The sequence below is a fragment of the Triticum urartu genome, chromosome 5A, assembly GCF_056163025.1.
Source record: "Triticum urartu cultivar PI428250 chromosome 5A, HENAU_Tu73, whole genome shotgun sequence".
Taxonomy (NCBI): Eukaryota; Viridiplantae; Streptophyta; class Magnoliopsida; order Poales; family Poaceae; genus Triticum; species Triticum urartu.
In genome coordinates this window covers 11,651,317-11,666,625 of record NC_141877.1, presented here as the reverse complement: position 1 = coordinate 11,666,625, position 15,309 = coordinate 11,651,317, and the positions used below count along the sequence as shown (strand labels likewise).

General features: G+C 45.8%; 1 protein-coding gene across 1 annotated transcript; it reads right to left on the bottom strand.

The window, feature by feature from the left end:
- Nucleotides 1-679: 679 nt before the first annotated feature.
- LOC125506617 (cell number regulator 2-like) lies at nucleotides 680-2,912 on the bottom strand. Its single transcript, XM_048671407.2, has 4 exons — nucleotides 2,816-2,912; nucleotides 2,627-2,698; nucleotides 2,289-2,501; nucleotides 680-1,015 (listed from the first exon to the last, which is right to left on the bottom strand). Exons 1-4 carry the CDS (start codon nucleotides 2,871-2,873, stop codon nucleotides 954-956), a joined length of 405 nt encoding a protein of 134 aa, XP_048527364.2. The 5' UTR covers nucleotides 2,874-2,912; the 3' UTR covers nucleotides 680-953.
- Between the last annotated feature and the right edge of the window lie 12,397 nt (nucleotides 2,913-15,309).

Sequence of the window (15,309 nt, the reverse complement as noted above, 5' to 3'; positions counted from 1 at the left end):
TAGTATAGTTTTTTATTTTAGAATATGTCCAAAACGTAAATTTGTATGAATATCATCCAGTTTGCTTGAATTTCGTCCGGTTTGTTGATACACTTGTTCGTTGGATGGCCGGCTCTCACATACGTGTCCGCGGACTGCCCCTCCGCCCCCTCCCTCGGGTTCGCAGACGGATGTGGTGTCCATTTTGTGGGTCAATGTTGGAGATGCTCCAAATATTTTCCCTCATATTTCATTTGGAGCTTGTGAGTGTTTTGTGAAACAGTATATTCAAGGGGTTTCGCATTGAGGCTTACACTAGTTTGTGTATCCGTACCTTTATGTATCTTTTTTCATACTATCTTCTCTTGTATACTTCTTCATGATTTCCATATCATCTTCCATAAAGAACAAGGATCTGGAAAGAAATTTGATACAGTTTTGCTAAAGCACATCTAAATGTGTTTTAAGTATTACATATCTAAGTCCTACGTTATTGATTTTACGCTAAGATTCATGCAAGCATATTTTTTTTGTAGTTTGATCGAGTCACTTAAATATTTATTAACAAGGACATATCTAAATGTGCACTAGACAGACCCAGTTTGATACTAGTTCAGTTGGTTTCACTCCATTTTTCACCACTAAGAATGTGTAAACATTGCAGGTAAAAGTGAAAGGCGCATGCACTCACAGAAAGCTCGAAGCAGAAGTTGAAAGTTACATTGATCATGGATATAAACGTCTATACAGTCCACACGCTCAATAACACGCATATAGCACATAAAGAAGGCATTGATACAATTATACCGATTCGAATATCTATGGAAACAACTCATATGGTGGAAGGCGGACACACATACACTCGATCATAAACATAATCTGATGACAGGACCGGCGTAGAAGCTGGCATGCACTGCGTGCAGTAGTCGACTAATATGCATGCAGTAGTCGACTGATCGGAAGATGCGGACGCACTAACGAGTCATCCCTGGGTTCATCTGGGGCGCGGCGGTCGCAGCGCCGTTCTCCTGCCATCCTGTAGAGCCGACACGAAAGTTGATTAAAACAGGCAGTGCCGGTGATACGTACTCCCTCCATTACATTAGAGAGGCACTGTATTTTATAATACTTTGTATTATCCTGAAACTGCTGGCACGTTGCTACTTTCTATAGTTAGTTACGGGCAACTCCGAAAATTGCCTTGGGAGCTCGGTCTCCAAGGAGGCCATTAAATTCAAATTTCAAATTTCATCAAAATTCTTATTTTTTTACATTTCAAAAAAGTCTGAAAAAAACACATATGTGTTTAAATTTTCAGGGCAAAATACGTTGAAATGAGGGCTGTGTAAAAAAGACAAATCTGGGGCTTTTTAACAAATGATACTGTTCCTCCTCCCAGACCATGTATTTCATCCTGAAATTTTACACACATACACATAACATCCTTATTTACATGCACAAATGTTTTCAGATTTTTTTGAAACCGAAAAGTTTAAATTTTGAATTTTTTGGGAAAAAGCCTCCATAGAGGCCGAGAGCCATACGTCCATTCTTCAGGAATCTCCAACTATGACCCTTAAATAGACCATCATATCCTTCCGAGAACCGGTGGGTATCAGTCCACGGACAATGATGTGGGAGGACGTCATCCAATGCTTATTCACTAATAATCCAATGCTTATATATTTATTTATTTGATATTCTAGATAGTAATATGTTTTATATATTTTTGGTCAAACATAAATAACATCTTATTAAGGGAAACTGAAACTAGAACTTCCAATATTTTGGAGCGAAGGTACGTAGTATATGTAGTACTAAAAAAAATAATATCACTATAGAAACTCTCTTGCGAATACGAATTCAAAAATATAATTTTTGTGTCATATAATTATAATTTTCTGCTAGTGAAATCCTACTGTCAAAGTTTGGTCGAAAATACAAAGGAGATTTTAAAACCCGGACGGAGAAAGTACTATTTAGTGCATAATCAAGCGTTTTATCAAATAAATAATTAGAGGATTGGTGTCTTCAAAAAAATCATGAAGTATTTGTCACATTCATGTTGTGTCTCGTATAGTGACAGGAGGGAGTCACTGCTAAACCACCTCAATATTCCTGTATTAGTATGTTTCTTGTGTGACATAAATTGTTCGTACTTACATCATATTAATTATAATATATTGTATGACTTACTCCGGCGATATAGTATAACGCAAATCTTATACGTTATGATATTGTAATTGTTTGTCAAAGTCTGGTCCGGCTAAGTGAAATACGTAAAGAGAGAGCAGGATGGATTGCTTCACCGGCGCTCATGTCGAAGCCGCGGCTCTTGAGCTCGCGGTACTCCTGGCAGAGGGCGCAGGCCTCGCAGAACATGTGGACGCAGCAGTCGGGGCAGGGCTTCTCCTGGAGGCCATACTGTTCCCGCAGCTTGGAGCGGTAGTAGCAGGAGTAGAGGCAGCCCAACCCTGCAAACCAGTTGAGCAGCAGATACCCGGTCCCGCTCAGGCAGCAAGCTGAGATCGTTCGTTGCCGGATCAATACCAAGACCATATCATTCAGCAATTAACAAAGGCATACCGAAACATAAAATACTGCTATCATCAGATCGTGGGGGTTTAATTAAGACAAATGGACTGACATGTGTCTCCCTTGTCGACGATCGCGGCGATCCTCCCGAAGGTGACGCAGGGGCAGAAGAAGGTCAGGCAACCTGCAGCACAGCACAGGTGGTAATGAGCCCGGCCGTCGATCACAGTTGAGAAACCACAACGAGGCACGCATGGGAACCGAAAGCATGACCAGTAGAACGGGAGGGGAGAGCTCTTACAGCCGCCAACGTCGTCGAAGCAGCCGCACAGGCCACTGGACCAGGAAGTGTTGGCCATGGGGGGCGCCGGTGCTGCTTGCCTGCTGTGTGAGCGGCCCTGTACGCGGGGTGTGCCTCGTATTTAAGGGCGGAGTCGCGTTATTCCGGACGACGACTGACTGGCCATTTTCCACGCGACAAAAATGCAGTCTCTCGCGTGCGCCATGCGCTCTGAAGATTCATAACCGTGAGAAGCGGGAAATGGGTACTACGAGCGTGGACTACACGCTCGGTCCACGCTCGGATGAGAAATGCATCATACTAGACTCTATAGCCGGACTGCAAATCTGACCTCTCAAACGCCGGTCGCACCGATCAAGCCTCAAATACCTATTCAACAATGAATACCTCCAATCCACACTATTACATGCAACGTAAACCTAATATTAAGCGGAGCTCGTCCGGCTCCGTCGTGCCCATGTCCAGCGGCCGGCAACGCTCCCCAGAGTGTTGGTCCCATCGCCGGTAAGGTAGAGTAGGACATGAGACACGACATGGCTCATGGGAGTCGAGGCCACGCCGTCTCCCATGCCTTACTCTTTCTCGTCCAAACCCGCAAGTGTCAATTGACGTGAGATCGATGATGGATCCGTTCTAGGAGGAGCCGATAACGTCCACCAGGACACGGTTGCGCAAGCACTAGTGTGCACCACACGGGGTGACGGAGTGCTCGCGCTGGTTTATTGCGGGCTCTGCCCGTCGTATGAGTGTGCGAGCGCATCATGGGCGCGTCCACAGCAGGCTGGACCATGCGCAGGAATGGGTGTTGGCGTGGGGGTCGTGGCCCAACGCTGGCCCGGGTATAAGATCACCGCGGTGATCCTTGTAATGGCGTGGGGTGTGGAATTTGAGCTTTGGAAAAGCTGTTCGAGCAGCGGGCGTTTGTGCGCCGGAAAAACCATTGTGTCCACCGTGCCATCTCTTCCTTCTTCTTCCTTTGGTTTGAACCGGCAAGAGAGAGTGAGAGTGACGGGAGGGTGAGCTAGGGCAAGGTTTCGGCGCCAACACAGCTATCCTCAGAGCGATGGTACGCAAAGCTCTGCACACCGACATTATCCATCAACTCGTCATCACACGGTTAAGATGCTCAACGACATTGGACCGTGCACTCTTGTAGCCCGTAAAGTCAATTGAGAGCTACTCCCTCCGTCCTTGATATAAGAGCATTTTGACACTAAACTAGTGTAAAAAAACGCTGTTATATTATAGGACAGAGGGAGTACAAGAAAAGGCAACTAGCAAGGGGAGTGCTAGTGTGGCACTCCTTATCTGACTTGGTAAGAATATCTTCAGCCACGTATCCCTAATTCGATTCCCTCAAACGTTTACGGACGCATCCGGTCAGTGGCCGGGCGTGTCTATTTTGAGTCCCTGTTTGTCCATCCACGCAGCCACAATTTTTACTTTCTTCCTCATATGTCCGATCAGTTGCATGTGATAGGTGGAGATGAAGAGAGAGAAAGAAAAAATAAAGAAAGAAAGAGAAAAGGTGGTCCGGGATGGGGCCGCGTCCTACGTGGCGGATTGACCGGGCGCGCCCAAGCATGTTCAGGAGCCCTCTTTTTTTTTCTAAAGAAGGATGACCCCCAGCCTCTGCATCAATTGATGCATGCAGCCATATTATTAAATAAAAATATAACAAAGTCTTAAGGTTCAAAGAAGCTCATAAACGAAGCAGTAGCCAAAAGAAAAAAAATCTGAAAAGCGTCACCTCCGGCGATATAGAACTGAAAAGTGCCACATCCGGCAATAAAAAACAAGCTATGATGCTTACACACCTAGCCTATTATTAGCTCGCCACCTAAATCGGGTAAAGATAGCCCGTGTGACCGTCTCCCAGCGGTTGCACCCAATAACCAAAGGCTCCCTAAAGTTCGCACGTGTGAGTAAGAACCACATACGGATGCAAGTTGTAACTCTGTAGATAACCTACAAAAAATTAGTGAATTTTGTCTCATTAAAAATCATATCATTCCTAGTGTTCTATATAGCCCAGAATAATGCACATATTCCTATCCGAATATGTTTAGCTATGTATGTTCATTTCATTAAGCCACGTCCCAAATAACGTGTTTATGATCCGTGGGGTGTGAACGTTAAAAGCTATATGAATTGACCGCCATAATAATTTTGCAAGAGGACATTCAAGAAAGAGGTCTTTAATTATTTCATTTTGATCACAAAAACTGCACCTGGAGTTACCAATCTAATAACTTTTCACCAAGTTATCTTTGGTTAGAATGACTTCTTTATGGACGAACCACATAAAGATTTTAAATCGAAGCGGAACTTTAATATTCCAAATGTGCAAAGACCTCGACAATGGCCCAGAATCAATTAGGTCCGAATACATGAATTTCACTGAGAAGATTCCGTTCGTGGTTAACTTCCAGCGAATTGTATATGCCTGATCGGATATAGGTGAACATCCATCAACCTACAGACTAAGTGCAGCCAAGCATTCCAACGTTCCCCAACTAAGGATCTCCTAAATTGGATATTAAGCGGTATCGAGTTTAATACTGTGGCAACATAATCCTCCTTACATTGCACAATATTATATAAGAAGGGATATTGCAAAGCCAAAGGCGTCTCCCCTTGCCATGTATCCTCCCAGAGTCTAGTAGTGGTCCCATTACCAACTAGGAACATCACCTGTTGGAAGAAAGTTACTTTCATCCTTATTAATCCCTTCCAGAAGGGTGGGTGCCTTGGCCTAGCGGTGACCTGGGCCAAAGTCTTAGAGTGTAGATTCTTATTCCGCAAGATTTGTACCCACATACCATCAGTCTCAATAGATAGTCTGTATAGCAGTTTGCTAAGAAGACATCTATTCTTTACCTCTAAATTTTTTATCCCTAACCCACCCTGATCTTTTGGTCTACAAATGATATCCCATCTAGCCAATATGTACTTCTTCTTGGCCTCATCACTTTGCGAAAAGAATCGGGATCTATAGAAGTCAAGTCTTTTCCATACCCCTACCGGCACCTCAAAGAAAGATAGAAGGAACATCGGCAGACTCGTCAAAACTGAATTTATCAGAACCAACCGACCTCCGTAAGACATTAGCTTGCCGTTCCACCAGCTCAGTTTCTTTTCAAATCGATCTTCTATACATTTCCAATCATTGTTCGCTAAACGTCTATGATGAATTGGGATCCCTAGATAACTAAAAGGTAAGGGTCCCATTTTAGAATCGAACAAATTTCTATAGTCATCTTGTTCCTCTTTGGCTCGCCGAAAGAAAAACAATTCACTTTTATTGAAGTTAATTTTGAGCCCATGTAGTTGCTCAAAAAGGCATAATACAAGCTTCATATTCCTAGCTTTTGCAAGATCATGTTCCATGAATATAATAGTATCATCCGCGTATTGTAGAACGAAGACACCCCCCTCTACAAGGTGGGGGACGAGTCCTCCTACTTGGCCACTCTCTTTGGCCCGACCAATAAGTATTGCCAACATATCCGCTACAATGTTAAACAGCACATGAGACATGGAGTCTCCCTGTCGTAACCCCTTACGTGTCTGAAAATAATGTCATGTATCACCATTGACTTTTATTCCAACACTACCTTTCTGTATGAATGAATCCACTTGAGATCTCCAAGATTCGCTGAGCCCCTTCATACATAAAGCTTGCTATAAGAAGGGCCATTTGACCTTATCATAGTCTTTTTCAAAATCCACTTTGAAGATCACACCATCTAGTTCCTTCGTATGGATTTCATGCAACGTTTCATGTAGGATCACAACCCCTTCAAGGATGTGTCATCCTGGCATGAAAGCAGTTTGAGTTGGTTGCACAACCGAATGGGCAATCCGTGTCAACCTATTCGTGGCAACCTTTGTAAAAATCTTAAAGCTTACATTGAAAAGACAGATCGGTCTGGATTGCTCAATATGAATAGCCTAAACCTTCTTTGGTAATAGCATTAATTTTCCAAAATTGAGGTGAAACAAGTTTAAGTGACCATCAAACAAATCATGGAACATAGGCATAAGATCTCCCTTTATGATATGCCAGCATTTCTGATAAAATTCCGCCGGAAACCCATCCGTCCTAGGGATTTTATTATGCTTCATTTGCGTTATTGCATCGAACATCTATTTCTCAGTGAACAGGGCAGACAACACCTCATTCTCTTCTAAGTTAAGTTGAGGTATGTCCCCGATTGCACTCTCATCTAGAGCTACGAAACTTTCTTCGCGTGCTCCAAAAAGCTTCTTATAATACTCAGAGATGTACAATTTTAGGTTCTCATGTCCTACAATTGTACACTCATCTTGTTCGAGCTGAATTATCTTCTTCTTTCTATGCTTCCCATTGGCTACCATGTCGAAGAACTATCTATTATGATCTCCTTGGACGATCTTAGAAACCTTTGCTCTAAGCACCCATTTCATCTCCTCGTCTCTCACAAGGGTTTGTAACTTCTTCTCGGCCTCATTCTTAATATCTTGCCCAGACATATTAGGAAGGGTGTGGACTCCTCTTTCAAATCAAGTTCATTAATAATTTGTGTCAGTCTCTCCTTTTCAACTTTATAAATACCACTTTGGTTTTTGGCCCATCCCCTCAAGAATTGGCGCAAATGTCTAATTTTGTTTTGCCATCTTTCCACATGAGAAGTACCACCAGACTCCCTAGCCCATTCTGTCGCAATGAGCTCCATGAAGCCCTTCCTCTCAAACCATCCTAGTTGGAAAGAGAAAGTATTTATGTTGCCCACATGGGTCAATTCCCTGGAATCAACCAGCAGTGGGGCATGGTCAGAAATGGCCCTCTGTAGAGCACGAACCGTTACCAGTGGAAATTTATGTTCCCACTCAACACTAATGAGAACCCTGTCCAATTTCTCGTAAGTAGGAATTGGCGAGGAATTAGCCCACATGAATTGTCTACCAGTGAGGTCAATCTCCCTCAAGTTGAGACTTTCAATGATGGTATTAAACATGAATGACCACCTTCCATCGAAATTTTCATTATTTTTCATCTTGTCTTCTAATGATATTGAAATCTCCTCCAACCATAATGGGCAACCTTTCATCCCCACAAATTGTCACTAAATCTACGAGGAAGTCAGGCTTAAGCTCTGGTTGCGCCGCACCATATACGGCCACCAAAGCCCATCTAAAGCCATCAATTTTTGATCTTACACAAAATTTGACAGCAAATTCACCGTGAACCACATTTAGCACCTCTAAAGTTTCGCACTTCACCCCAAGTAGGATCCCTCCAGATCGCCCTCTTGGAGGTAGACAGTGGCACTCAAAATCAACCCCACCTGAAATGGTGTTGAGAAACTAGGGAGTGAAATTATCTCCACCCGTCTCTAATAAAGCCATGAAATCCAATTTTTGCTATATCGATGTATCACTAAGGAATCTTCTTTTAACCAAGTCCGCTAGACCTATGCTATTTCAGAATATTCCTTTCATATTTCATCATGGATTTTTTTCTTTTGTTTAACTCTCGCACTCCTACGCACAGTCGATGTAGGATAAACCTTCCTCTTCTAGGTTCTTTTTAGTTTATACTTCATCCACTGGTGCACGTCGGTCCTAAACAAACGGTTTTTAACCCCTTTCCGCGACGCCATATGGAACCGTCTCCAAGTGAGTGTGGGGATAGGGGGGTCCTTCCCACACGACCCAGAAACCGTTGGGGATAGGGAGCCTTGATGCATACAATTGTCCTTGTATAACCGTTTCCGATATCTCGAATATCTCAAATGCTTCATCCTTGCCACTCGTTTGTGCTTTCATTGCCATCGCAGTCGGAGTTTTGTGGTTCTGCCTAAAACCAGGCAGATTCCAGGCATGGCAGTTTTCTAGGTAGATTCTAGGAATGGGAGATTTACGATGCCTGACATATCCCAAACAGTTCATGATTATAAACCGTGTACTATAGGTAGACAATCACGTACATTTAGTTTTCCCGCACCGTATGTGATAGTGTCTGACATCACACACGCTTTGCAAATGGCAATTGTGTGCATGCTTGCACACGTTTCCTCTCTGTGAACCGTCTCGGATTATGGTGTATATCGCAAATGTTTGTGTTTTACCAACCGTGTGTGCCGTAATGACCTACACAACTTAATTTCGCCCTAATGTAATTACTGCTATTTAAAATTGTACCCAATTTAAACTTGAAAGTAGGCTATAGCTTTATTCATATCCATCAGGTTCAAACAACCAATGCATTATTCGATTCATAGGTACATATGTTTAAGAATTACAGAAGCACCAAATAAAGAATGATGTATCAAGGTTCTATACTTGTACTATTACAGATGGTAAAGAAAGAGGCGATAGACATTCCATTTGCTGAACAAGGTGAAGCGGAATGGCCCTATTGTGCTCTTCTGGATGCAGAAGGCATGCAAGACTCTAGTCCAACCCCCTGTGATGGCCGGCCGCCAATCATGTAGTTTGAGAGGTACTCTTGAGTAAACTGCTTCAGAATCCACTGCAAAAGAAAAAAGATTCAGATATTGTCATCTAACACAACTCATTACGGGCAGTAAAAAGAAGGCTATAGGGTTCTTACTTACCATCCTGCAGTTCACTGTTGTCTTGCATAAAGCGTAAACAAATAGTTCGATTGACATCTTTTGACCCATTTTAGTAACAATCTTTATCAGTTTCCTCACTTGATGTTGGTTCATGAATATCTCATTGTCCCATACGCAGAAAGGGTCGAAGTGTGGATCTTTGGCAATGATATATGTACCTAAAAGCACCAACTTAATATTAGAAGCTAAACAACAATTGAAAATGATGTAGTACAACACTCCATTCATCCCATTATATAAGATTTTATTACCTATATATATATATATCCACTAAGGGTTTTAGTCTTTTAACTTTTTAAGGATCGCCTAGAGATGTCCTTATGACTTGTTTATTTCAGTTCTTCACAATGTGATGCTCTATATGTGCAACTATATATATATATATATATATATATATATATATATATATATATATATATATATATATATATACTCCAGCAATTTTTGGCCTTTTTTAGTCGATCCCTTAAACTTAAGGTTGTAAACTTCAATTTGATCAAGTTCAAAGCAGGTTCAATCGAAAGTAGCATGCATTCAAACATAAATATAGATAGTTTTGCATAACCGACAATAAAACATAAATTTAAACTAAGCTAAACTACTTTCTGACGAAGTAGAGGTCGAGCCAATCCTTCCTCATCATGTACGGTGTGCCGCGAGCCGGGTCCGAGCCAGTACCGTCGTCGGGGTCGTTGGGGAAGGCACTCCTCCACTCGTCGACATCAATCTCCTCGTCCTTGGGGCCCACCTCGACGCCCTTCGCGCCGCCGTCGCCGCCGCCCTCCGCGCCGCCGTCGCCGTCTCCCTCCGCGCCGCCGTCCTCGCCACCTTCGACCTCGTCGTCAGAGGAGAGCGCGATAATCTCGCCGCCTTCCGCATCACCGTCCTCGCCGCCTTCGACCTTGTCATCGAAGGAGAGCGCGATAACCTCGCCGCCATCCGCGCCGACAAAGATCACCCGCTCCGCCTCCACGAGCTCCGGGTGCTGCCGGCGGAGCTCTTGCATGTTTTTTTGGAACATAGACGCATGATGCGTCTGACTTTAAATTAATAAAGCCACTAGGCAGCATCCAACCGATTCAAACTCCACAACCACAAAACACTCTAGTTCAGCGGGCTCGCAGTCCCGGCAAAGAAAGATATTAAAGTTCAAGAGGATGCTAAAAGCACATAACCATAAAGATAATAAATGCAAAAGCTCAGTCTGGCGGATCTTGAGGTCTTGCTCTTGCCGTGCATGCTTTGATCTGCTCCATGATCTCGTTCATGCGCCCCTCATCACGCTGCTTCCCCAATGGCGCCCAAGCCTGTAGGAAAATATGGCATTTGAAAAGAATCTCAGCTGGGTGAGCAGGGAATTTATGTTCGATGGTAATTTTGTTCCTCACAGTCCAAATGGACCAAAACAGCGCCCCAACGCAACGCCACACCACACGCGCGTTCGCACCCCTCTGTGCGGTTAATAAAGAAAGAAGGTCCGAGCTATTTTGCGGGTTCCAATTCTGCTTAAATGTATCCCTAACAGCGCTCCACGCAAATCTAGCAAGGCAGCACTTGAAGAAGACATGGTTAGCATCCTCCCCAAGCCCGCAGATGGCACATGTCCCGTTCGCCGGCCCGTTGCGTTTGGCCACATTGTCCGAGGTTGGGAGACGATTGCGGAACATTTGCCACAAAAAGATCTTGATTTTGAGTGGAATGCCAGCCTTCCACAACCCCCTGGCCATGTCAATCCCATTCCCCTCCAAAAGCTTCTCGTATAAGGATTTTACCGAGAATTTACGAGAAGCCGAAAGCTTCCAATCAATCTGATCTTGATCGTGGCTGAGACTCCATCCCTCGAGCTCAGCTACCGATGCCTCCCAAGCCGTCGCCTCTCCCGCTTCCAGAGGTCTAAAGAAGGAGATCGTCGGGGGGTGCACTCTGAGAGCGTCAGCGACCGTAATGTGTGTGTCTGTGGCAAGCTGGTACAGCTGCGGATAGGACTGCCACAGCGGCGTTTAACCCTTCCAGCAATCCAACCAAAACCGCGTGGACTTGCCATTGTTAACTATAAACTGGGCCCCAACCACAAACGCTGGCCTAACCGCTTGAATGCCATTCCAGAAGGGCGATCATTTGGTTTTGGCCTTAAAGAGGTTGCCATCCGGGAAATACTTGGCCCGGAGAATATCAGCCCAGAGACCCTTCTCGTTTTGGGCAAGGCGCCACCACCATTTGGTAAGGAGAGCAACGTTCATCAGCTTCAAATTCGTGATCCCCAGACCATCGAACTTCTTAGGGCGACAGACCGCAGCCCATTTAACCAGATGGTATTTGCGCTTTGTCCCAGTTCCTTCCCAAAAGAACCAGGCGCGAGGCGTGTCAAGCTTGGTATGCACTCCATCTGCTAGGAGGAACATACCCATCGTAAAGATAGGCAAGGAGGATAAGCTAGAATTGGTCAAAATCAACCTGGCAGCAGAGGACATAAACCTACCTCTCCACGGACTAACCCGGTTCACCACTTTGCCGTAAAGTGGCTCCCAGTCGGCAATCGTCAAGTTTTTGTGGTTTATCGGTAGTCCCAAGTATTTGATCGGAAACTTCCCAATCTTACAATTGAGCAAGTTTGCGATTCTCCGACCTTCGTGACCAGCCATCCCTATGGTGATCACTTCGCTTTTGAGAAAATTAATCTTTAGACCCAAAAGAATTTCAAAAGCAATCAAAAGCAACTTAATAGTTGCAATGCTATGGTCGTCTGGCTCGAAAAGCAACATCGTGTCATCCGCGTATTGTAGATGGGTCACGCCGTCGGGGATGAGGTGGGAAATCAACCCTTTGATGTGCCCCGCAGCCCTGGCTTTACTGATCAAAGCCGCCAAAGCGTCCGCAACGAAATTGAAGATCAAAGGAGAGCTAGGATCTCCCTGCCTAAGGCCGCGTTTGTTGTGAAAGAATTTGCCCATTACACCATTGATGGTCACAGCCGTGTGACCACTACTCACAAGGTGCATGATACGGTGGACAAAGCCCACATCAAAACCCTTTTTGATGAGGACCTATCGCACGAACTCCCAGTTCACGCGATCGTACGCTTTTTCGAAATCTAACTTAAGGAGAACACCTATAGACTTGGTACGTTTGAGCTCATGCATGATTTCGAGAAGCGCTAACGGCCCTTCAAGAATATTACACTGCTTGAGGAAACCCGATTGGCTAGGACTAATCACTCGTTGTGCGACAGGCGCCAAGCGGGAGGCGTAAGCTTTTTCACAAATCTTGAAAGGGACATTAATCAGAGTGATAGGCCGAAACTGCTTAATGTCGTCGGCCCCTTTAACCTTAGGTATCAGACTTATAGCCCCGTAGTTGAGACGAGATAGGTCAACGGTACCTAGCGCAAAGCCATTCACTAAGTCGTAGAAAAGAAATTTGAGCTTAGACCAGAACTTCTTGAAGAATTCCACCGGCCGCCCATCCGGTCCGGGTGCCGTGCCCGTTTTCATATCGTGCACAGCACGATCTATTTCCTCCGGAAGGAAAGAGAGGACGAGCCCATCGTTCTCCTCCTGAGAGACCCGATCAGCAGGGTCCCAAAGGTCGTCCCGGAGGCATAGAGTTTTCTCCTCGGCCGTTCCCAACAGCCCGATGAAGAAATCATAGATGTGAGCTACGATGAGCTCATTGGAGAGTAAGAGCCCTTGATCGGATTGTAATCTAAGATCGTACTTTTACATTTTCTACCGTTAGCGTAAGCATGGAAATAGCCGGTATTAGCGTCTCCTTTGGTGACCCACTTGATCCCGCCCCTGCGGCGCCAGTACTCCTCTTCGGCCCGGAGTATGGCAAGAATTTGGCGTTCCAAGTCGTAGCGAGCGGCCCATTCACTCTCCGAGAAGGGCCGCCGGTCAGCCTCCAAGTCTAACGCGGCAATTGCCTCAAAAATTTGGGCCCGCTCTCGCTTGGATTCGCTGCCATGGTTAGCCCCCCAACCACGCAGGAAAGCCCTGAGTTTGCTTGCCGCTAAGTTCCAGCGCTCTGCCGGTCCCCGTTGCGGCCCAAGCTGGTGGCAGATCGTGTCCCAACGATCCAACACCATCTGAGCAAACCCCTCGGACTCAAACCACGCCGTTTTGAAATAGAATCGGGGGCTACGCCTAATATATTCCTCCCCCGAAGAAAATATCAACAGAACATGGTCCGAGCTGATTCTAGTTTCAGCCACCAGATTGCATAGGGGAAATAGAACCTCCCATTCGGGGGTAAAAAATACCCTATCCAACATGCTCCGGACCGGGCACAACTGCTTGTTTGTCCAAGTATACCTCGCACCGGTCCGAGCGACCTCACGCAACGCCGATGCCGCTATGGCCGCATTGAACATGGACACCCGAGTCCAGTCAATGTTGGCGTTGTTCTTGTCCGCACCCGAGCGAATAAGATTGAAGTCTCCACCAACAACCAGGGGCAAATTGCTAGCTCGCTTGGTCCCTACCAAGTTAGTCAGTTCCTGAAGGAAAATAGCCGAGCGCGAGTGATCTGCAGGCCCATAAACGCACACCACTACCCACGAAAGGCCCGAGACGCGGTGTCTAATAGTAGCAGAAAGAAAGAATACACCAACCTCCCATTGCAAAACATCACAAATATCATTATTAAAGCCCATTAAGATACCACCCGAGTGGCCCGTGGAGGGCAACCAGTGCCAAGAGAAATGATGTAAGGGATCGAAAGCCAGAAGATCACGGAACGAGAAGTCAGCTTTGATCGTTTCCTGAAGGGCTACGACATCAATCCTCTCTCTGGCAATGTACTCCTTGAGTTGTGTACGCCCCCCCTCGTGGCCACAACCCCGAATGTTCCAAAAATGATAACGCATTTAAATGATACGGTTGCGCAGGCGCATCCCCTGGATGTCACCGCTTTCGCCACGCGCTTCCTAGCCGGCATCCGACTAGAAGAAGGGATAACAGAGGCCTCCCTAGCCTCTGTCTCCTCCTCGGGCACTATCTCGCTGCCATCCGCACCCGGAACGCTGGCGCGCTGGATCTGTTCGTCCCCATGAGCAGCCGCAGCCGCCAGCATGGCCTGCGCTTCTTCCCGAGCACGAACCATAGAAATAATCTCACTACAAGGGTCACTAATCGCCATGCCACTATCATCCAGAATGCTAGCAAGCTGATCATCCGTAAAAGCATTCAAGATACGGTAAGATGGTAGGGGATTACCCGTAACCTCCAGGTTCTTGTCAGCGAGCCGCAGTTTCGCACTTTCCATCGACGTCAATTCTCCCAGCTTGGCCTTGGCGCGGGCGTTGGGGACCCGCGGTGTCACCGGAGTAGCCTTGGAGCGTCTTGCCTTGCTGCCCACGTCTGCCTTGCCCAACGCCTCCCCCAGCTCGCCACCCAGCGTCGTCATCGCCACCGTCAACACTGTCTTGGGGGCCGGCTTCCGCCCAGCCGTCTTCTTAGCCTGACGTCCCGCTGAGGGAGTCCTGGATTAGGGGGTGTCCGGATGGCCGGACTATACCTTCAGTCGGACTCCTGGACTATGAAGATACAAGATTGAAGACTCCGTCCCGTGTCTGGAAGGGACTTTCCTTGGCGTGAAAGGCAAGCTTGGAGATACGGATATGTAGATCTCCTACCATTGTAACCGACTCTATGTAACCCTAACCCTACCCGGTGTCTATATAAACCGGAGGGTTTTAGCCCGTAGGACAACATACACATCAACAATCATACCATAGGCTAGCTTCTAGGGTTTAGCCTCCTCGATCTCGTGGTAGATCTACTCTTGTACTACCCATATCATCAATATTAATCAAGCAGGACGTAGGGTTTTACCTCCATCGAGAGGGCCCGAACCTGGATAAAAATTCATGTC